At 40.0% G+C, this 22,726-nt stretch overlaps 1 protein-coding gene across 5 annotated transcripts in view; it reads right to left on the bottom strand.

Moving 5' to 3' along the window:
- LOC112112032 (cAMP-regulated phosphoprotein 21) overlaps nucleotides 1-22,726 on the bottom strand; it is a 265,123-nt gene that overhangs the window by 46,849 nt on the left and 195,548 nt on the right. For all 5 annotated transcript variants that reach the window (XM_026663466.2, XM_026663467.1, XM_026663465.2 and 2 more), the window contains one exon: nucleotides 15,145-15,271. In XM_026663466.2, coding sequence (XP_026519251.1) covers nucleotides 15,145-15,271 — 127 coding nt within the window. The remainder of the gene's footprint in view (nucleotides 1-15,144; nucleotides 15,272-22,726) is intronic.

Here is a 22,726-nt window from a genome sequence, read left to right as displayed (position 1 = left end):
CAGTTGTGCAGTTTATAGCACTTTACTGATATTTTTTCTAGAGACAGGCAGGCAGAGATACACATATCATACTTCTATTAAAGAAGCATGATGTTCTGGTTAATGTATAGGACTGGGACTGAGAAAGTCTGGATCCTTCTCCTGACTCTAACAGAGACCATATTTGTGACCTTGGGCAACTCACTTAATTTATCCGTGCCTCAGTTTCCCCCATCTGTGAAAGAGGGATGATAATCTGTATCCTACATTCCCTCTAAAGGTTTCAGAACTTTAGATGGAAAGTGTGACATTGTGCAGTCTATATGGTTTTATAAAAACATGATAATAAGTGAATATAATGTAACTGGGATAGTTTTAGAAAAATATGGTAATAAGTGAATATAACGTAACTGGTATATGCTCCATGCAAAAGGTCTCTTGTAAGGTATCATTACAAAGCTTATAATCTACTGAGTGTGATCATCCAATTTGTATAAATGTACCACTCTTGTATCTAAAACTAGAAATATGAAATATAACTCTGAGGGCCTATTGTAATTATGCAAAGTGTGGGCCATTAATGATGGTTTGGAAACTTGATGACTCCCATTAACAAGGACCATTATCCGCAGATGGCTGTGTTTACCTGTGAGTCTTCCTGTATATGTGTGTGCTGGCAAGTGGGCAATAAAGTCTTGCAGTGACATGTGATCATGTCACCTGAACTGGAGTCCATCTTTAACCCGGTGCTTTTCCAGTGAGGGGGGGGTGGAAATCCAGAGGGACAAAGGGTTCCCGCCTTATGCAAAAGATATATAAAGGGGTGGAACAGAACAAAGGGGAGAGAGGAGCCATCATGAAGAATCCCCTAGCTATCACCTGAGCTGGAACAAGAGCTGTACCAGGGGAAAGAATTGTGCCCAGGCCTGGAAGGTGTCCAGTCTGAGAAAAAACTTACTGAAGCATCTCTGAGGGTGAGATTATCTGTATTCAGTTTGATTAGACATAGATTTGCGCATTTTATTTTATTTTGCTTGGTGACTTACTTTGTTCTGTCTGTTACTACTTGGAACCACTTAAATCCTACTGTCTGTATTTAATAAAATCACTTTCTACTTAGTAATTAACTCAGAGTATGTATTAATACCTGGGGGAGCAAACAACTGTGCATCTCTCTCTATCAGTGTTATAGAGAGTGAACAATTTATGAGTTTGCCCTGCATAAGCTTTATGCAGGCTAAAACGGATTTATTTGGGTTTAGACCCCATTGGGAGTTGGGCATCTGAGTGCTAAAGACGAGCACACTTTTGTGAGCTGTTTTCAGGTAAACTTGCAGCTTTGGGACAAGTGATTCAGACCCTGGGTCTGTGTTGGAGCAGACGGGAGTGTCTGGCTCAGCAAGACAGGGTGCTGGAGTCCTGAGCTGGCAGGGAAAACAGAAGCAGGGGTAGTCTTTGCACATCAGGTGGCAGCTCTCAAGGGGGTTTCTGTGATCCAACCCGTCACAGAAAGTGCTACAGAAATGAAAAATACTATTTGTTTTTAAATCAGGTGAAGATTATAGTTATTTCCATACAGAACATGTTTTAGCTAAGAGGCAGTTCATAACATCAGTTCAAAAATCATATTTGGTACCCAGAAGTGAGGCTCACAGAGCAGCAATGTAATGGATACAATATAAGCCACTCCCAACAGCGTTCTCAACTGTTGCTCCACTGGTGTCTTACTGTCTGTTAGTTTAGAGTTCCTGGGAGTGTGTCAGTGGGAATGCATGTTTACTGAGAATTACAATACTTAGTACTTTGTATCTCCAAATTCCTGCACAATTACTATCTAATTCAACACAAATTAATATAAGAATGAATGCTAAAGGGGTTATATTTCTTTTTATTAATGACAAACACAGCAGTTCTTACTCAGGCAAAACTCTCTGCAATGAGAGTATTTCCTCAGTAAGGTTTTGCCTGGTCAAGAGTTGCATGATTCAGGACTAGAGATGATAAACTTTTTGTAAGAGCTTCTTTTGCTTCAATGATGAAGGGCAGAGACTGATAGAATCATAGAATCATAGACTTTAAGGTCAGAAGGGACCATTATGATCATCTAGTCTGACCTCCTGCACAATGCAGGACACAGAATCTCACCCACCCACTCCTGTATCAAACCTGTGTCTGAGCCATTGAAGTCCTCAAATCATGGTTTAAAGACTTCAAGGTGCAGAGAATCTTCCAGCAAGTGACCCCCCCGTGCCCCACGCTGCAAAGGAAGGTGAAAAACCTCCAGGGCTTCTGCCAATCTGCCCTGGAGGAAAATTCCTTCCCAATCTCAAATATGGCGATCAGCTAAACCCTGAGCATGTGGGCAAGACCCACCAGCCAGACACCCAGGAAAGAATTCTCTGTAGTAACTCAGATCCCACCCCATCCAACATCCCATCACAAGCTATTGGGCATATTTACTGCTAGTAGTCAAAGACAAATTAATTGCCAAAATTAGGCTGTCCCAGGAGGTGGCCTGCCCCTCCACTATTCAGGGAGGGCCAGGAGCCATTCTGGCCCTTAGCACCATGGCTCCAATGAGCCATTTCAGTGACGCAAAACTGATGAGATAAGAACTCCTCACTCTCGCCTCCTCCGTCATCTCATGTGCACTTTCGCCCCACCTGTGTATCCCTACCCTAGAACATCCCATATGCAAGGGGTTCCTGCACAGGTGGCACATAGGTCCTCTATGCTGGGAGTGTTCCTGAGAGATAATTAAATTACCTGCCCGTTTTAGCCACTTAAGTTAAATTAGGCTGAGGTGCAAAAGGGTCACACGGCAACTGTGAATCTGCATCTTACTAGGTAGCTCTCTCACCTGAGGGCCACATGGACACTCCCACAGATGACACAGCAGTGCAACACTAGGAAAGCAGCGCTGCGCTGACGGTGGTGGGGCACCTCTGGATGAGGAAGGAACTATCTGAAAGGAGTGGGAGATAGCTCAAGTGTCCTGGCCAGCATTTCCCCTATCAATAAAACAGTTATTTTTCCTCAGAGGCTGTACATGAGTTATAGCTGAGAAAACACAACAGCATTTGCCTATGCAGTCACTGCAGTACAAGAGCAGAGCTCATTATTTTTTGATATACAAAAGGCACCTTCTAAAACCCAGTCCCACTCTCCACACCCAACTCATATCCAAGTTCATACTTTTCCGGAACAAAGCACACCAGGCCGACTTCATTCAGTTTTCCAGTCCCATATTATATCCTATGATTCAGCAGCACCAAATCACTTTAGTGTGCAATATTCATAATTATTTATTGCCCAACACAAGGTTAAGTGAGGGAATAGTGTCGCCGACATATTGTTAGACCCACATTTTTCACACTGCCTTGCGGATGAGGCTAAAGATTAATTGTTTTCAGCTTTTTTTTTTTTTAAATGAGGGATGACATTGTACTTGATCCCTGATGGAACTATTAAAGCAGCAGCCATTTTGGAGAGGCACATGGATTCTCACAATGTTTAACGTCTCTCTCCACTTCTGTTCATGTTATGAGATGGCATCTGGCAACTTTTTGCAATTTCTTTTTGTGCAGGTTCTTGCACAGGAAATTCAACAAATGTTTTCAAGCTCCCAAATGCCTACTGTCCGTGTACCTGACAAAAGATAGCATTTAGCAGCAAGGAAACCAAAGGTTCAACATTATTCAATAGATGCAGTTCTATTTTATCAGTGTGCCATTAACAAGAGCCCAGGGGACAGTGACGAACCATATAATCAATGGCTTTGGTAACACAGGCTGACAAAAAGAACCAAGATATATACTAAGCCTAAATATTAGGTTGTTCAGGAACGTCGGCTTTCTTTAAGGGAGGCCTCAGGCTCAGATATTTCCGAGAAACACTTTATTTTTAGGCAATTTGAGTCATTTAAAACTAGACTGGACACAGCACATATTCCTACACTGGAAGCACAAGGTGGATTTATCTGATTTATATGACTCTTAACTTTTAAAAAGGATTGTCCATATATCTGTATTGGTTGGGCTCAACCTCCTGAGCATTTCGTACAACTGAGGCTTAAGGTTGCACTAAAAATTGCAACAAAATTCCAGCAACCACTAGTCCATTAACCCAATTAAAGTACATTCTTCATTATGGCTGCGGCTCACATTGATGATTGTAATAGAAAACAAATCTAACAAATGCCAAGCTGCATGCGGTTCAAACTAACGCAAACACGGTAACCTTTCCAACGGGGATTTTTAGGAGGGCCTGCGTGGTAAGACCACAGATATGAATAATTCTGCAGGGCTCTAAGCATCCTCAACTCCAACTGAAGCCGATGGGAGATGAGGGTGCCCATTATCTTGCAGGAGGTGGCTCTGAATGGCCAAATGTAGAGATGGGAAAGGGGCAGCATGGACATTAAATGCAGATAAAAGAAACCTAAGGAAAGATGAAGGATGGACTGAGGGTAATAATATCCACAGGGAAAAACACTCTCCTTCTGCCTTAAATAATTGAATATTTCATAGTATATTTATTCACATAAGCCATAAATAACTAAGTAACACTTTTATGTGCTTCATTATTTTCTCCAATAACTTTAAAAAGTCAGATTTAAAGGGCTCCATGCCAGCTACAGTATTTATGCTATGAAATGTTAAATACATGATAATTTGTAAATGGTCTACTAATCCTTTGATTTTCATTACCTTGGTATCATCTAGATACCGGTAAGAAATAAGAGCAGCTGGGAGTTGGTTTCCCCCAGGCCACCCTCCTCTCCTCCAGATTAAAAGCAGCAAACCAAAGTGAAGTCTCCAGAAACAGACCCTGATCTTACAACTTGTTCCACATGGACAGACTTCTCTGCCTGCATGGAACCCCACTAAACTCACTCAGTGAAGCTCTACAGGGGTGCAAGTTTCCACCTATGAAGAACAAGCTGCAGCATGAGGAACTTGCTCCCCAAGGTTAGCAGACAGGGCTCCAAGACTTTCCCTGAGAAGTTATATTTAGGCCAGAGGTTGTTCAGGCTCTCATTATGGGTGAGAGCCTCACTCCCATTCTTTTATGTGGATAAAAGGGTCAGGTTGGTGTAAAAGGTCTCTAGAAGCCCCAGTTCTAGCTGGGGGAGGACTCCCCTGGTATAGGCATTGTGGAAGACGATTGCAGGTCTCTTTCAGAGGAGCCCCTCGCAAGCCCTGGAGAAAGGAATATGTACGGAATGGGGCTACAGATTGGAGGGGCATGTTGGGGGCAGGATGGCTGCACTGTGACCTACTGGGCAACCCCAGAAGGCAGTGGTAACTCAGACAACACCCCAAAGAGTTGTCTAAGTTGATCCGGAGCCTCTCCAACCCCCAGAGAAGCCCAAATTTGGGAGGGCACAAAGGGGCCTTAAAAGCAACCTTAGACCCTTCTCCTACTGGGTTACAAGTTCTGTGCTGTGCCTTTTAAAAGGTGCATCACAAAATCTCACGCTATATATACACACACTTACCAAGCCTAGCACAACAGGGACTTGATCTTGGTTGGGGCTTCTAGTCCTACTGTAATATAAATTAATAATAATTGACTGGCTTCTTCTTTCCCTTGTTGTTGTTATTATTGAATGTTTATGTTCTCGTAGCACCCAAAGGCCCAGTGAGAATTAGGACCCCATTGTACTGGGCACTGCACAAAAATAGAAATGAGACATAGAAAAGAAAACCTCTGCCCTGAAAGGTTTCCACTCTAAATCTACTCCCATATAGATCAGTTGGGGACAGGTCACTTGGTTAGTGCGGTCCCATGCTAAAGATACATTAGCCTTGGCTAGTGTAGGACAGTGGTTCTGAACCTATTTACCATTGTGGACCGCATCTGCAGCTCTCTGTGTGTTATGTGGGCCACATCCATACAATATATATATATTACCTGTATGGCCTGAGGGTGTCACATGAGCCACAGCTGTGTGCTGATGGGGCCACAAGTGGCCCACGGGTTGAGAACCATTGGTTTAGGGGATCCTCACCAGTGTCCACAACCTGAAAATCCATTTTCCATAATTATAAATGCCACTGAAAATCCACCGGGGCTCCTACTAAATTCATACATCAGGACCGTACTTGTACAGGAAAAAAGGCCACTTACATTCTTTCTTAAAATCAGACAGTACTTCTTCTAAACCATAAATATGAATTCACAGGAACTCTGTAGTAATAACAGAAACAATCAAGCCATTGTTAAAGATGGGCACTCAGACAGCAAATTCAACATTTACTTTCGTGGCCAAAAACAGTTGTTGCTACTAACCACTTTGAATTTCATCTAGCTCTTTCTGCAGGAATGGTATCTGCTTTAGCAAATGATGAGCAAACTGCAGAATGGAACAGACCCTGAAGAAGAGGTGAGAAACTATTTGGAGAGGTTTTCCTTCTGTTGCTAGGGAAACCATCTCCTTTGTTTGGGAATAATCAGAGAAGCTGCTTCATTCACATACACATTCTCAGAATGTGTCATGTCATTTGAAAACAAAGGGAAATTAAGACAATACTAAACAATATAACAGCATAATTCTAAGAAATGGCAGGTTAGCGATATGAAGGTTCCCATCTCTCTCTTTTTTAGAGGAAGGCATAGTAAAAATAAAAAGATTGTTATTAGGAAATATTTCAATTGGATTTGGGATATGAAACATAGAATTCAAATTCATTTTTTAAACATTGTTACTGTTTTACCTCGGATGGCAAATCAAAATGAAAATATCCTGGAATTTGTACAAGTAAGCACTGTTATTCTTGCATTATGTGTAGGCAAAACTCCCACTGACTTCACTTGAACACCATTTTACTTGTATCAGGATTGTGGGATTGGCCCCTGAGATATTGCTTCAATTACACAGGAGATCTCTCTCACGTGTCTGTGCTAAAATACTGAACACACTTTGTTCTAGTCACCTACAGTGTGCACACTCTTCCCCTCAGTACCCAAATCAAAACAATTCTTCTATTTCACAATTTGTATTGATGAACGTTTTAGGAGTTTAAGCAAATATCGCAAATGTGAGGCAAAAGTCTCCCTTCCTATCTGCATTGCTGATCTCTATTGTACACTTAAACAAACACAAACTTGTTAAATGTGAACAATGTGTTTTGTACTGTACCAGACACAAAAACCTTGACTAAACTGACTGTCCCCCACCTAAAATTTCCCACCATTGGGAGTGCTAATGTAGGCAATGCACCAGCTGTTGGCATTTCAACAAAAGCATTGTCTAGACCTGCTGTGAGCAGGGTTAGAGGATGTGGTGAGTGAGATGCCAACAGCCACTCTGTACTGGCACTCCCACCATTGGTACAACCATTGGAGTTACACTGGTGATAGCAATGGTGGGAAGTTTTAGGGGGGAAAGGCTAGTGTAGAAATAAATATGCAAACAGTCCTTGCCTCAAAGAGCTTCATATATAAACCTTTCAATTGCTCAGTGCTGAAAAATTCCATTGGCAGCAATGGGAGCATTGTGCATTGACTGAGTGATAAATTTGCAATAGCGATTATGTAGTGTCCCTCACGGCAGAGAGGAGACAGGATTCAGATGCAATAAATACAAACAAGACTGTTCATGCCAGCTGTTGAATGCCATCAGGTGTCTCTCCATATCCAGCACTCATAGAGTGGACAACACTAAAGAGCCTATCTACTTTGCATGTTTTTCTTAGCTGGCTGTTCCTCCCTAGATTTGTTCATGGACAGTAACTGATACAGGATTAGCACATGCCTATTGATTAGAGAATCAATATATTACTGTGAAATTCCTGACATTTCATCAGAAACTTTCAAAATGACTGCCATTTTAACTACTGCTGGTGGGACTTGAAAACCCCACACAAACTGCACTTGACCTACCTATGGTTCTTTCAGCGTTCAGAGTGTAGGTGTATTTTCTCCTCATTCCTAGCTTCCTCTTTGTGTACAAAATGAATAATTAAGCTAGTCTGTTGAATGAGAAGCAATCGTCTTTCAATAAAAATGTTGCTCTTACCTCTGAATTTTCCAAGTGAAATGTGCAGCAGCGAGTTTAGCAGCAGGACTACCTTTGATCTTAACCAAAAATCACATGACTAAATCACCATATTATTTAACATTGAATGTGCTGAGCGCTTGTGTGGTATGACTGTGCTCTTAAACTTAGAAGGAAGACATGATTTCATGAGGGGCTAAGAACATCTAAATTCTAGTCCTGGCTTTCCCATTGACTTGATAAGAGGTCTTGAGAGTACATTATTGTACTCTCTGTCAGTGTCTCCACCAGTATTACAGGAACAACACTTACCTACTGTTCTTCACCAGAGCATTGTGAGCATTAGTCAGTAAATGTTTATGAAGTGCTCTGAAGTGGTAGAGTGCTATACCAGTGCTAGTATAATGCAGCAGTATATGATACTAAAACATGGTGCCGTAAGACTATAATTCTGATGTCCATCTTCCTTCTTTCAAGCCTTCATGAAAATAAGAAATGTACCTCACAAGGCTCTCTCAGTGGGAAACAGGGTTTGATAAATGTAGCCCTTACTGTTTTGATTATCAAACATAAATGGACACCGGAAGTACAATTCTGTTTCATTAGTGCAGTGAACAATTACCACTAAGGAATTACTTTCTCTGGATGAGCTATTTAAAAATAAATACAAGTTATTTACTGCTTGTATAAGTACAAAGAATGTCCTGTAAAATACAGATGGAATAATGTAAACAAATCTGTCATGGACCATGAGATCTTGCTCGTCAGGCTGCTAATGAAGGTACAAAGCTGCAATCCTTCTTTGGAAGGTTCTGTAACGACCCTGATGGCAAATCAAATCATTTTATTTTTTAAGCCTGACACTTTACAAAAAAAGAAAAAGAAAAGTTTATAGTGGAAGATACTTTAAGTAGACAACGAGGAGTAGAGGAAATCTGAAGATAAAAACCCTTCAATTATGCTGACACCTGACTGAATTTTAGCTTAGCTTAAGCATTATTTCATTGTCAGTTTGACTCAATTATTCTAGTTAAACACATTTATAGCTTCATTAAGGTACATCTTGCCCAGCTTAAAACCTGTTTTAGAGCAACATTAAAGAGGCAAAACCCTTTCTTTCTTACCGGAGACTGTAAATGCTAACAATATGGTATTACAACAGAAATATTACCCCTCCTTTGAGACAAACATTTGCTGTTGACAGAATATCAATGCATACCTATCATAAAAGGAACCACTGCATCCATGTAGTTTTCAAATATATATATCTGCCTCCCATAATTACATTCTTTTGACAGAGGTGCTACTGTATTCAGTCAATTGTTCTGCTTTTCAGGAAAAAGCAGTGATGATTAAAAAAAGAGAAGGATAACATGTTGGAGCAACGCAGGCAGATTTGAATAGGAATTGGCGACTTTATGCAAATTGAAAGGAGTTATAATGGCAATGTTTACTGGGTCTCAAATGCCTACGAAATCCTAAAATCTGTATATTCAAACAGAATTACAGAACAAAAATCCAATTACATCCAACCCCGTGTTAATCTCTGTAGGCTTGTTAAGTTTCTGAAAAGTTTTAGCAGCAAGGTATTCCAACCAAACACAATAGTGCTTAGGCTTTGATTTGCTCAATAGATAGTCTTCATTACTGAGCTCAAGACGGTACTGTAGGATTTAGTTACTGTCAGTGCTTAATTTGTAATGAAAGAGGTACTGGGCCTCAAGCAATTAGGTGCCAGGGCTCAAGCAAGTTTTTTACATTCATAACTGATGCAGCAAGCCCAGAGGTGCTGGGGCTATGAATTGCCCAGCAAAGAGGGGCTGGGACTCAGTCCTGGCAAGCCCTGGCGCAAATTAAGCACTGGTCACTGTTTATATCACAACTTGCCAGTGAGGAGGGCACGTGATCAGCCAGACTAACTGTCATGGTTAAACTATAGCCCAGACAAAGTGATGTATATAAAGTGATCCAGCAAAGCTCCATCACACATTGTCGGGAACAGGTCTGATATATTACATATATAGTGGACAGTGAGACAGAGGAAGTAAATGGCTTGTCCACTTCAGATTCTTCTTCATCTGTGAATGGGCATAATAATACTTACCTACCCCAAAGTGGTGTTTGTGAGGCTTCATCAGTTCATATTTGTAAAGCACTTTAAAAATGAAATATACTCTCAGTGCTAAGCATTATTATTTTGAAAATAAATACACCAACACACTGATATAAATCATTCCCTTTGCTGATTTTATCAACTATGGTAAAATACAAATGTTCATTACTGAATACATTTCCATTTTATCATCCAAGGACAAGAACGAAGCTCAAATGCTTTCAAACTACTACTACCACCGAGACACTTATATTAAAGAATAAAATACTTGCTGATAGTGGCCGAGATGCAATTCTCTAGTACTGCTGTATGAGAATACAGAAATATCATTTCACTCAGTCAAGAAACCAGGCGTTCCATGGTACAAAAAGAGATACCGGTACATCTATTTGCTTGAAATGGCCAGTATTCTTTATATTGAAATATTAGCGAGATGAGACAACATCAAAGAGTGGTAAATGTTCATTGACCAGAGAGAGACTAAACTCCATAGTTCAAGGAATACGGAGATATATTTGGGAAGTTCTAAAAATTACAGAAATTCCTTGTCACAACACAGACATTTACATTACATCATTACTATCAACGTTCACTTGAGCCCAGACCTGTACAGATTTTAGATCGTGATTTTCAAAGAAAATGAAGGCAATGTTCTTTACTATAAAGCTCAAAGATGAACACATCAAGAGAGTACTCCTACATATAATTATTATTTTTTGAGAAAAATCATTTGAAAATATTCTAATGATTCATTAAAAAATGTACTGTGCATGTACTGTGTACTAGCCAATGGCTTGACCCTGCTCTCATTAAGTTAATGGCAACACTTTAATTGACTTCTAGGATCTTTGCATTTTGCAGGATCGGGCCCAAGGGCTGGTGCGGAGGAAATGCAATGAAGAAGAACAACAAATTATTTATTTATATGAAGTAAAACTAAGCATTTCAAAGGCTACATCACTGCTCTGTAATAAGCAACACTGGTAAGGCTGTCTCTTAGTGGTTTCATGCTGAATTTAAATTAATATACTGTAAACGACAAAAGGTTTCTATGGGAAACCTTCTGTGAAGCTGCCTCTTGCAAGAAATGGGTCACTTATCTTCTCATACTAGGCAGCACTATAAAATATGTCTATCTATCTATCTATCCATCAACAGTTCTCATCCCTCTCGCCAAATGATTTATCGCTGTTAGATCCTAATCTAATTTCAGGTGAGCTCATCTTTTTTTCTGCCCTGGAGCCATTTTAACTTCATATTGCTCTCTTTTCACACAACCATGAGAGAATACAGAGTCCCTTAGCCATTAAAGATGCTGTACTGACATTTTACTTTAGCCGTTTGCTGTAAAAGTCATCATTATTGCTCCACTCATAAAGAGACCTTTTCTAAGAAAAACAAAAACAAATTGCTGGCATTAGATCAAACCTTACCCTCTGGAGCCCAAAGTGGGAAAACGACAGACCTCAACACCTTGCCAGAGCTATGAAAGCTTCCAAAACCCTCCTGGGCAGGCAAACTTTCTTATTTTAATAAAATATTCTTTGAGCTCTTGAGGCTCCCAACATGTCCCTGGCCACATTCGTTATTCTACGGGTAGGCACACAACTCTGACTCCCATATGCCTCTCTATATTGCAGCAGTTTTCTCTCACCAGCAGCAAATAGTGCTAAATCTTCAGGGAAGAAGTTTCAGGAATAATCTTTTCATCTGCCTCATTCATGTCTGCCTCCTTTGTTCACTCTCACACAATCTTCTTCCGCTCTCTCTGCGGCCATCTGTATGTCTCTTTTAAACTTCCCTGCTTAGCCATGGCTGCCTCACATTCTGCTCATATGCTAACCTCAATCTTGGCCCTTAATTCTACATTTGAAGGTAATTTCCTGCAACACTGCATAAAGCTTAAAATATTTGCCTTTTGATTGGAACACGTACTTAGCCAACCCAAAGTAGCATAGCTCAGAAAGGTATTTGGTGTTAAGTGATCGTATGTTCCTGCAGTTGTTGAATGGATATCCAAAGGAGTTTTTTCCCCCCAGAGTTTGAATGTCTAGCGAATAGCCTGCAGTAAATTTGTAACATAAGCAATGTACTTTATTATATTTCCTGAAACATAATTTATATCCATCAATCAAACTCCAGAAGATTAGTGACTTTCCAAATGCTATGTGAAGTGAAGGAACATGAAAAAATTAGAATAATCAATCCTTACCCATTTATTCACTGGCTACAAGTATAAAGAAAATATCATCTAAATATATAGTTAATGCCCAAGAAAAGCTTCTGTCACTCCGTACTTACCTTCTCAGAGGCATTTTCAGACATTTCAAAGCATAAGTCGATAGTAAGATGGATATCAATATTGCTTCAGGTAATGGAAGAAAATGCATCTCTGCAGATAATTAGATTTACCTTTATAAATATGAGTGAAAATTTGAGGGCATGAGTCAGTTCAGTTACAAAAATCAAGGAAAAAACCATCGGACCTAAGTATCCTCCCTGCTTCTTCAAGCAGAGAGGAAGCAGGTGAGGTGGATCACCCTGGAGTTCTGGAAGGTAGGGGTAAGAGAGCACTGACTTCACAGCATCCTCCTCTCTACCTCACTCCACTGAAGTCCCTCTCTGAGCTCAGTCTCCTTAGGTTCTGGCTCCCTAAGGGGCTGCAGAAGGTACACTCTGTGGAGCTCTCTCCCACAAAGGCAGAGGAAAACCTTTTGGGTATCTGTCCTTCAGTTAACTCTTCTTCACACAGCGGCTGTTGTGATGGCCCAGGATTCGTTCCCAATAGAGCATGACTCCAACAGGAGCGATGGTGTCTCAACAGCAGCATGGAGGGGCTGACCTTGTGCATGGGACTTTGGATTCCCCTCCCTGTGAATTTGAAGGGTCAGCAAGATTGGGAGGTCGGCCCCCCATGCCTTGTCCCCTAATCTCTCTCACTTAAAGAGAAGGTCTGTAGGAAACTGCAAGATTTTCTTTGTGGAGTTTCCTGGCACCCCTATTCCCCTCATGTAAATATCTCTATGAGAGGGTTCAATCTGGCCCATAGCTAGGACCCATTTAAAAGAGTTGATTCTAAAGTAAGGCTTAGAACCTGGGCAATGGGTAAAGATTTAAAACAACCATCAAAGAAATACTAAAAACTCTCACCACAGAATGTTGACATGATGTAATAATTATTTTTCCAATGGAGTTGTCAATAATTGAAAGGAGGAATTTTAAAGATACTGACAATTTTCCCAACTCAAGAGATTTTTCTTGTAGTAACTTAACTCCTTGGCGCACACATAGGTAAAAACAATATGAAAAACACATAAGCAAAAATACAACTGATGTCGCTACGTAGTCTGTACCCAAACACAATGGTTACTACACTATGGTATATAATTAAACCTGGTATTCAGATAGTGTCTCTGAAGATCAGATAGTTGAATTTTCTGAGAAAAATTTGCTGATGCATTTCAGAATGTGTCCCATGTGTACTTTAATTACCATAACTTTCACATTACTGATCTACCATTTAACTGATAGAGTAAATATGATTTTATAACAACACAGTCAACCAAAATAGTACCATACAATTCAATCTGCACTTAGGTTCAAAGATCTACTGTATATGGATAATAAATAGGATACCATACTGTAAGACAAGATAAATTAGAAGAGATAGATGGCCTTTATGGAATATTACATCTCTCTGAGAATTGTATTCTCCCAAAGCTATGAAATCTGACAGTAAGCGCCCTACCAGCCACAGTGACCAAAACCAACACCTGTTTTATTAGAACACAGGACAGCTTTAAAAGAAGAGCCATTGATCATTCAAATCAATCATAACTGTGTATAGCTATGGCTTTTTTTCTATGAACACCTAATAAAGTGTGACAAGCCCATCGGCGGTCACCTTAAAGAGATTGGGAGTAGGCTGGATGACCCCAGAGATCTTTTCCATCTCTCATGTCTATGCTATTGACTTTTATCTTAAAGGAGTTGTGGATCAAAGCCTTGGCAGAGAAGCTGATTTTCCATTAAAAAAAAAAAAAAAAAAAAAAAAACACCACCACAAAATACACAGAAAATTTTATCAAACCATTTGCATTTCTGGAGCTAGATAGTAATAGACAGACAGACAGACAGCGCGCTTTATCCTACATGACACAATTACGATTGTGTACCCTGTGGCAAAACAATCCCTCCTACCAAAGTTAATACTTGTCTGAGACACAGCATGGGGGAGGTTTGCACTGGAGAAACAGACAATCAATGATTTTTACAGAAGCTCTGTTTATTCATTAGGAACACAAAGAACCTCGCACCAGCACAAATAAATCAACCAAGATCAGTCTCACTCTGTCTCCCCCATCCTTAATATGGTTTAATTAGGAGTGGCATGACACAGTAGGAAAAGAGACCGGTTCACTGTGAGACCTGCTACTCACTCTCTTACAGTGTAACGGCCCCCCTTCCAACTGCCCATCGCTTCAGGGAGCTAACATCCAAGTGGGTGCCACACAGACTCTAGAGCACCTCATTGCCTGCTGTTTTCATGAACACTAACCTCAAAAGGAGGAAAATAGTGGAATATTACCAAGGTAAAGACTGCCTTTTATCTGGCTGGCGCCACATCACAGATACAGTTTCAGCTTTGCAGAGCAGAATGCCCCCAAAATGTTTCCATTACTGGTTTTTTGTTTTTAAAATGTTTAGGGACCACATACGATGAAGGCAATAAAATGTAACTCTTGGCTTTCAAATGAAGCATGAATGATCACAGTAATTTGCCACTTGTCTTACTTCTGATCCAAGACGTAACGTATTAATGCAGGAAGAACCACGCTGTGGGACGCATGCTAGATGACAGCACTGAAGCATGCTTTCCTTTCTTGCATGGTATGGCTTTCCAAGCAAAATTGTTTTTTGACTGTTTCAACTTACTTAAATGGCCAATTTCCAATGCTAGCTTTTCAAGCCCAAAATTAAAGTACGATCAATAGGTTCATCAGTAAATGCAACACAAACCGCTGAAGAAATGAGTAACAGATGCAAATACCTGCTTGCTGTGCAGTCTGGGGTATTTGTTGACTCCGCTGTGCATTGTACTGAACTGAGGCAATGGGTCTATACTGCTGAGTTGCTGAGGTAGGGTATTGACCAGATGGGTAGTAATACACTGGCATCTGTGGAAAGCAAAAACACTGACTTAGTACTTATGACAGAAACTGAAGACATACAGAAAAAAGTCAGGTGAAGTAGTTTAGTTTTACTGTAATCAAAAGAAAAGATTTGCATAGTACATTTTCAAGCACTGTCACTTAGTTCCAATTTTCTCTTGCAATGTGATTATCCATGTCTTAAGGATTAAACAATGTTAGTGTGTAAGTTGAAAAACCCTAAATGAAGCAGGAACATGAATACCAATGTTCTTCAAATACTGAATTACTTTGTTCTCAACTAATTTAATGTCACAGACAGAAGCAGAGAGAAATAGCAGTTATTTTTAAAAACCGTGTAAGCAATGTTACATATAAACAAAAGACCAAAAAAAAATATCACAGAAGTACCATATTGCACAAAATTATAATGCTAATATGAATGTATTGTAGACCATATGGAAAACAATTAAATAAACTCTGGGGAAGATATTAAATGGACAACTGAGAGCAGAAATGGCCTGGAGTCAAAATGTGCATGTTGTATGAAAGTGAGATATTTGTATGTATGAAAGAGAGTCTCCATTGTCAGCCTATCCCTTTTTAATGGATAAGTGCTTACCTGCATGAATCTCTCCCTTTAAAGCTTCTAGCACATTTGGCAGGAATATATTATGGATTAAAAATGATTAGCATCCCTCCTCTTGCAAAAGCTTTTAGTAGGTATTGAGTCAGCTAGTGTTGCTAGCTATTGTATGTTACAGAACAGAGTATACTCAACTGCCTCCCCACACATTGGAAAATGCAAGTTTGAGGGCAACTGAACACAGTGACTTTTCTTGCACACTCGTCATCACCATTACAGAGACATCGGAGCTAAACAGTTTGCGCTGGCCCTTAGTGAGTTCAATAGCACTCCACATTTGGAGCAATTCTATGATGGTTAGTAAGATAAAATATAAAGTATACAGGGGCCCCTCTACAAGATCTTCAAGAGAACTTTTGTTGTTGTTGTTCTTAGACTATTTGAAATGTCTGTCTGTGCTTCTTTATAAACCAATGGAATAATATTGGTTTCCACATTTAGTATTTGGCCTGTTTCAAAAAAGAGACACAAATGTTTTTTATTTTTAATACAACAGGAATTAGTACATGTGGGTCAGATTCTGCCACCTTTATTCATGCTGAACAGTACCTTAGCTCAGGAGTAATTCCACCGGAGATAACCGGACTACTCATGGAGTATTGCTCAGTGAGAGTAACAGTAAACAGAATAAGGCCATATATGACAGGTATTTAAAGAGCCAACAGAATCCCTTTAAAAACAAGCTAAAAATCTCAGAGATACAAGGCTCTTTATCACCAGAGAAAAACTACCAAGAGCAACAGAACTAAGTTACAGAAATACACACACAGTGCCAGGCTGGCACTTGAAAGGGGTCTAATGAAATTTTTTACCCACTACATAATCACCTCAAGATGTGCCATTTTGGCTAATGTTTCTATAGCTCTGTACGAAAACTCTCACAAAAGTTTCCCAGTGGACACTGTTTTACAAAATGGTGATAACTACAGGAAAAAGAGAACAGGAAGAACTACAAGGAGGAAAGTGAGGGGAGGACACAGTTTATGAGGGTGAACCATAGATGGGAAGTGGGGAGAGGACTGAACGAATTATAAGGAGAAGGGAAACTGAGAATCAGGGAACCTGGACTGGGGGAGGTCTCTGAAGGGAAGAGAACTCCAGGCAAACTGGCAAAATTTAGAGGATCAGATATCAAATCTTTGTTTTTCTTTTGAACCCATGTAAATACTGTTGCTTTGTTTTGTCAGGTACAACCAGCCATAATCAAACCATGAATGCTTTAATCTGAACATGTTTTGAGCTATTCCAGCTCTGAATAACGTGGAGTAATGCTAAATTGTAGCCTGCCTTTGAACTGTGCTTTACCTTTGAATACTGCAATACGAGCGATGGGCATAGTGTAAGAACATTTGTCCCCAGATCTAACTGTCTGGAGTTGAAAAATCCCAGTTTTAAATGCATGATCTAATTTTACCCCAGCAGGTCAAGGTTAGTGAGGAAACTCACACGGGTAAAAGAGGCTAAACTCTTAAAACTTTTAAAAATAAATGGCCATCTGAGAACAATATGAGTTACCTCTTGCCATTAATCATTGTATGGAAAGTTCATAGGTATCAAATTAAAAACGTAGCCCAAACAGTTTAGGTCTGGAACTGAAGTTTTAGTTGAGCCTGCTTAGCCCATTCTAATAACTGCTATAACACTTAGTAGCACTTAACATTTTTAAAAGTACTGTACAGCCATGAACTAACTCATCTCTGTAGCTACAAGGATTTTTTTTTTTTTAATTCACTGGAACTGAATACATTTGTTATATACTCCATTTACTAGCTTATCAGTACAGCAATCTATCACTTTGAAAAATGTTAGTGGCATGGAGCATTAGATGGAAAATCATTTAATTTGGAGTGATTAATGGTTGAATTTGATAGTAATCATGCATGGATGACTTGCTAAGAATAGACGTTTTTGTTATAGAATATAGACATGGGTTAAAGTGGATTTTAGGCTGACAATCAATGATTTATTGATCTTGTAGGACATACTTTAATTTGTCTTCTGTACAGCTCTCCTTCAGCCTACAGACACGATTTCACCCCAAAAGTAATCCAAACCTGATATTTGCCCACTGTGGTATTACTTTAACGAACAGCAGAATTCATAGAATCATAGATACCAAGGAGACCACTTACGTCATCTATCCTGAACCTCCTGCACTTTGCAGAATTACTCGCTACCTCAATCCCACAAACATCTTCTTTTACTTGTGCTTGACTACAAATCATTACCATCTCCCGGCTAGTCTACTGAAATGCCCAACTGTACTTGATGTTAACAGCTTTTCTTCTAATCTAAGGCTAGGTCTCCATTATAAACTTTTGCTGGCACAGTTTATTTCATTCAGAGAATTAGTATAAGCTACACTAGCCAAAGCTTTGCCTGAACTTGGAGGGTGTGCCGCTACAGCTCAATAGATTTATAGCTATACAGATATAACTATATCAGCAAACCCTTTCTAGGGTACACTGGACCTAAATGTTTCCTTCTTCAACTTCAACTCATTGCTTCAATCCTCCTAACATTGTGAAAAAAAACCTTTCTTCATTTATGTTGTTATTCTGAAGCCATGTATAGGCTACCATTTCCTTCCTGAGTTTACTTATTGAATTATTTAATAAATAAATTATTATTTCTAAACTACGGTATTTAAGCTTAACTCAGTCTCTCCATGTATTTTGTCATCCAACCCTTATGTAACTTTTGTTCTCCAACATATTTTCTTCCTGTCTATCCTAAACTGTGCCAGAACTGTGCCTAATATTCCAAGGACACTCAGACCAGTGCTATGTAGAATGGCATTATCACTTTGACATATTTCATGTGATCCCCTATATAACATAGAGAGATCTGTGAACAGCAATGGCTTTTTCTTGTTTTGTTCCTATTTGATTTGCTGTCTATCAGCACCCTAGGGTCCCTCTAAGACGGCTTTCCAGAGAGGTTTTCTCTAGTTTGTTGGTGTGCTGTTTACTTTCTCACTCTAGGTGCAGGACTTTACATTTATTTGAAAATCATTTTGTTCAGCATACTACACTCTCCTAACCTCTCCTGGTCAATTTAGTTTGATTCTGTCTGCATGTAGGTTTTCTATTCTAAATGTTATCAACAAATTTGGTTAGAGTTGAATTTACACCTTCCTCAAGAGATTGTTAATGAAGCCAGTTGTAATGTTATCATATTTCATAGTTCTGCTGGGGGGTGGAAAATATAAATTCTCTCTATAGGCATGTGTAACTCCCATCAGCACTAATGGGGTTCGGGCCCCGGTGAAAAAATATTTTTCGGGCCCCCCAGCAAGGGCGGACCGACTAAAAATAATGAAACTACCAAGAAAGACAAAAACATATGCAACATAGTCGGATGCCGGGCCCCCTTCCAGACCGCCGGGCCCCGGTAATTTGTACCGGCTTCCCCCCCCCCAATCTCGTCGGCCCTGCTAATGGCAATTACACTTACATAAGAGAATTTACAGGATCTACATTGACCTATGGAGATTTTGGATACACAAATGCCTCCCAGTCACCTGGGTGGCTTGCCTGTGTATTAATTTAGGGACTTATTGTCCTCTATGCTGACTACTCCCATGCTGAGAGCAGGAAAATAAATTTCATGATCTGAGAGTTGTTCTCTCAGGGGGACAGAGTCCCTTGTGTGGAACAATAAGGGGGTATGTCCCCCAAAACTAGTGAACATTCCCAAGCATGAGTCAAGGACCACGTGCATGGAGGCTTTTTGCATCCTTTTTGAGTAAATTTCTTGCCTGCTAGTGGCCCTGGGTCCCCGACCCTTTGAGAAGCTTCCACAACACAGAGTGACCACCATCAGAGAATCCATGGATGTACAGTGTCTGAAACATTACTATCCTCCAAGCCCGATGTCCTTCTCATCTGTGGATCCCCTTCTCCTAAGAATGATTTGTTTCCATGAGGGATGCTGCTTCTGTTACTATCGCTTTGTTCAGCGCAATTTTTTTATCCCCTCAATCACGCAGGCAGAGGAGACAATTTGCCCTTTAGTCAGTGCAGGAGAGGATGCTGGTGATGTTTTCACTGAGCATGGAGAACTGGTCCTTTATTGGAGTGCTTGGGCCATGAGCATGTCAGAATGGCTGTCAGCATCAGAGGATGGATGACGTGTATTATTGTGACAGGGCCGTAACCAGGGCGGGCAAGCGGGGCAGCTGCCCAGGATGCAAAGCCGGAGGGGCTGGGTGGGGTGGGATGGGGCAAAAAATGGGGAGGAAAAATGACGAAAAAACAGTATGGGACGCAAATATGCTTGCTCGTCCCAGGCACAGAAAATGCCTAGTTATGGCTATGGAAAGCAAAGTAAAGTAGGAATTTGCCAGTGAAATGGAGAAAAGCAAAGTCAGATCACTGTACTTAGTTTCCACTAGTGAACTTATTTCTCACAGAATGATGCCGAAGCCCACAGAGGACAGGCTTGACAACGACAGATCATTATGTTTATGTTACTGAATAATGAATCTGTTAATCAGATTTAGAATACGCAATGGTGGAAGAGGAAGCAGAAGAAGACAAAGGGCTCACCCTCCCCCCTCCCCCTTAGATGTATCACTGTCGGTTCCTCTTTTGATGAAGAATGGGAAAGGAAGCCTTGGAAATAGCAATAAAGCCAGCATTAATTAAACTTTAATATATAAATGTAAGATATCTTTAGGCTTGCAGGCTTGGACAACTTTTTCTTTCTTCTTCTTTCTCACTGGACCTGCTCCCAAATTTTCAATGCTCTGCTTTATTCAAGTGGCATGATACCAGAGGAAAACTACTAGAAACCTCATTGCCACTACATTTACAGGAACTAATTAGCCATTTAGACTGAAGCCTCTGTTATATTGGTATAAATTTGTCAGCAACTTCTATGATATAGAAGTGCTTTTACATTGATTGCATTACATTGATTATTGCATTATAACATTTTGCATGCATAAGCATCTTAACTGGTTTATTTAGTCTCTCTGCTTCTCCTCCTACAGAGGACAACAGCTTTCACCCTGGATCAGTTATTCAGATTTCAAGGCCTACTTGAAACAGCTACACAGCAATGACAATAGTAGCTAGGAAGATGCTGATTTTATAGGGTAGGTCTTTGTGACACAGAGCATATGGGTCATGGTTTGTCCCATTTTGCTTCCCTACTTTATCAAAGCAACATCTTCCTAGCCATTAATGCCACTGCTATATAGCTATGTTTCAGAACAATCCACTACATCTGCAGTCTACGGACCACTCAGTCCATTCCACATCTCCAGTTTGTTACTCATCCTAGGATGCACAAATAGGGGAATCTCAAGTGGGAGCTGAGTTGGTTATTTTACCTCTGTATTTGGCACTGCTGGAATACTATGTCCAGTGCTGGTGCCCACAATTCAAGGAGGATGTTGATAAATTGGAGAAGGTTCAGAGAAGAGCCACAAGAATGATTAAACAATTAGAAAACATGCCTTATAGTGATGAGCTAAACAGATGGAGCTCTTTGAGTCTAACAGAGAGAATGTTAAGGGGTGACTTGATCACAGTCTGTAAGTATCTTCATGGGGAACAAATATTTAATAACAGGCTCTTCAATCTAGCAGACAAAGGTATAACACAATTCAGTGGCTAGAAGTTGAAGCTAGATAACTTCAGACTGGTAATAATTACTCTTACCATTAAAAATTTACGCCTTAACCATTGGAACAATTTACCAAGGGTTATGGTGAATTCTCCATCACTGGCAATTTTAAAATCAAGATTGGAGGTTTTCCGAAAAGATCTGTTCGAGGAATTGTTTTGGGGAAGTTCTATGGCCTGGGTTATACAGGGGGTCCGACTAGATGATCACAGTGGTCCCTTCTGGCCTTGGAATCTATGAATCCAGGGGAATCCCAGCCCCGTACTGGGATGCTACTCTCTAATGCAACTATCTCCATGTATATTAAAGTTTAATTACAGTAGAAGAGGGCCTTTGCGTAAGAGCTCCACACCCCATCAGCAGTTCTGTGGGTTCGAGCTAAGGAACCTGCTCTATGTCGCCATCCTTGCAGCTCTATCCATTCTCTGAATCAGTTGGACCAATACAAGGCTTTCATACATGATGCTTAGATACCAATGTGACAAGTGATTAAAAATGCCATGGTACGACAGTGGGGAAGAGCTGTGAAGCGCATTGAAAACAAGTACAAGTTTGAAGTTCACACAGAGGAAAAGGAAGTCAGTAGAAGGATTCAAAGGGGCATGACATGATTGGAACAGGTAAGGAACACACATCCATACATTGGTTAACTTTTGGTTCACACTTTGAAGGTTATCTTCAAAACCAGGACAGCAAGAAATTTGCATTATTCTTCAAAATGACAGCTTAGCTACACGAACACAATTGAGCAGCAACTTCAGAGCAGATGATTGAGTGGTTGCATAATATGAGAGGCCTCGCATGGATATTTATATATATTAATTGTGACACTATTTAAAATGCATTTTATGGTACGTATATTTTAAATTAAAACATGGTCAGTTAGGTAATTTGTTTAAAAATATATATCGATGACCATGTACACACTATACTGTATAACAGATGATATGAGACATGTAATGCAATTGATATATGGAATATATTTTCCATCTGGGTACACAGGACACTTTTTTGTTTTATTCTATCACTAATTATAGTGTATAATAATACAGAAGAACGGTACCTCTTAAAGGTTGCTAACCATATTGAGGCTACCTTGGACCCAGATCCAATCCAACAAAGGGCACCCCTGCAAAATTACCCAGTTACCTACAATATCCTTTCAAAAAACAAAGATGTTCAGTCTGATAATGAACATCTAC

The sequence above is a fragment of the Terrapene carolina genome, unplaced genomic scaffold, assembly GCF_002925995.2.
Source record: "Terrapene carolina triunguis isolate 2854851 unplaced genomic scaffold, T_m_triunguis-2.0 Scaffold33715, whole genome shotgun sequence".
In the NCBI taxonomy this organism is placed as follows: domain Eukaryota; kingdom Metazoa; phylum Chordata; order Testudines; family Emydidae; genus Terrapene; species Terrapene triunguis.
Note: the sequence above shows the minus strand (reverse complement) of the source record. Positions and strands in the feature narration are given on the sequence as shown.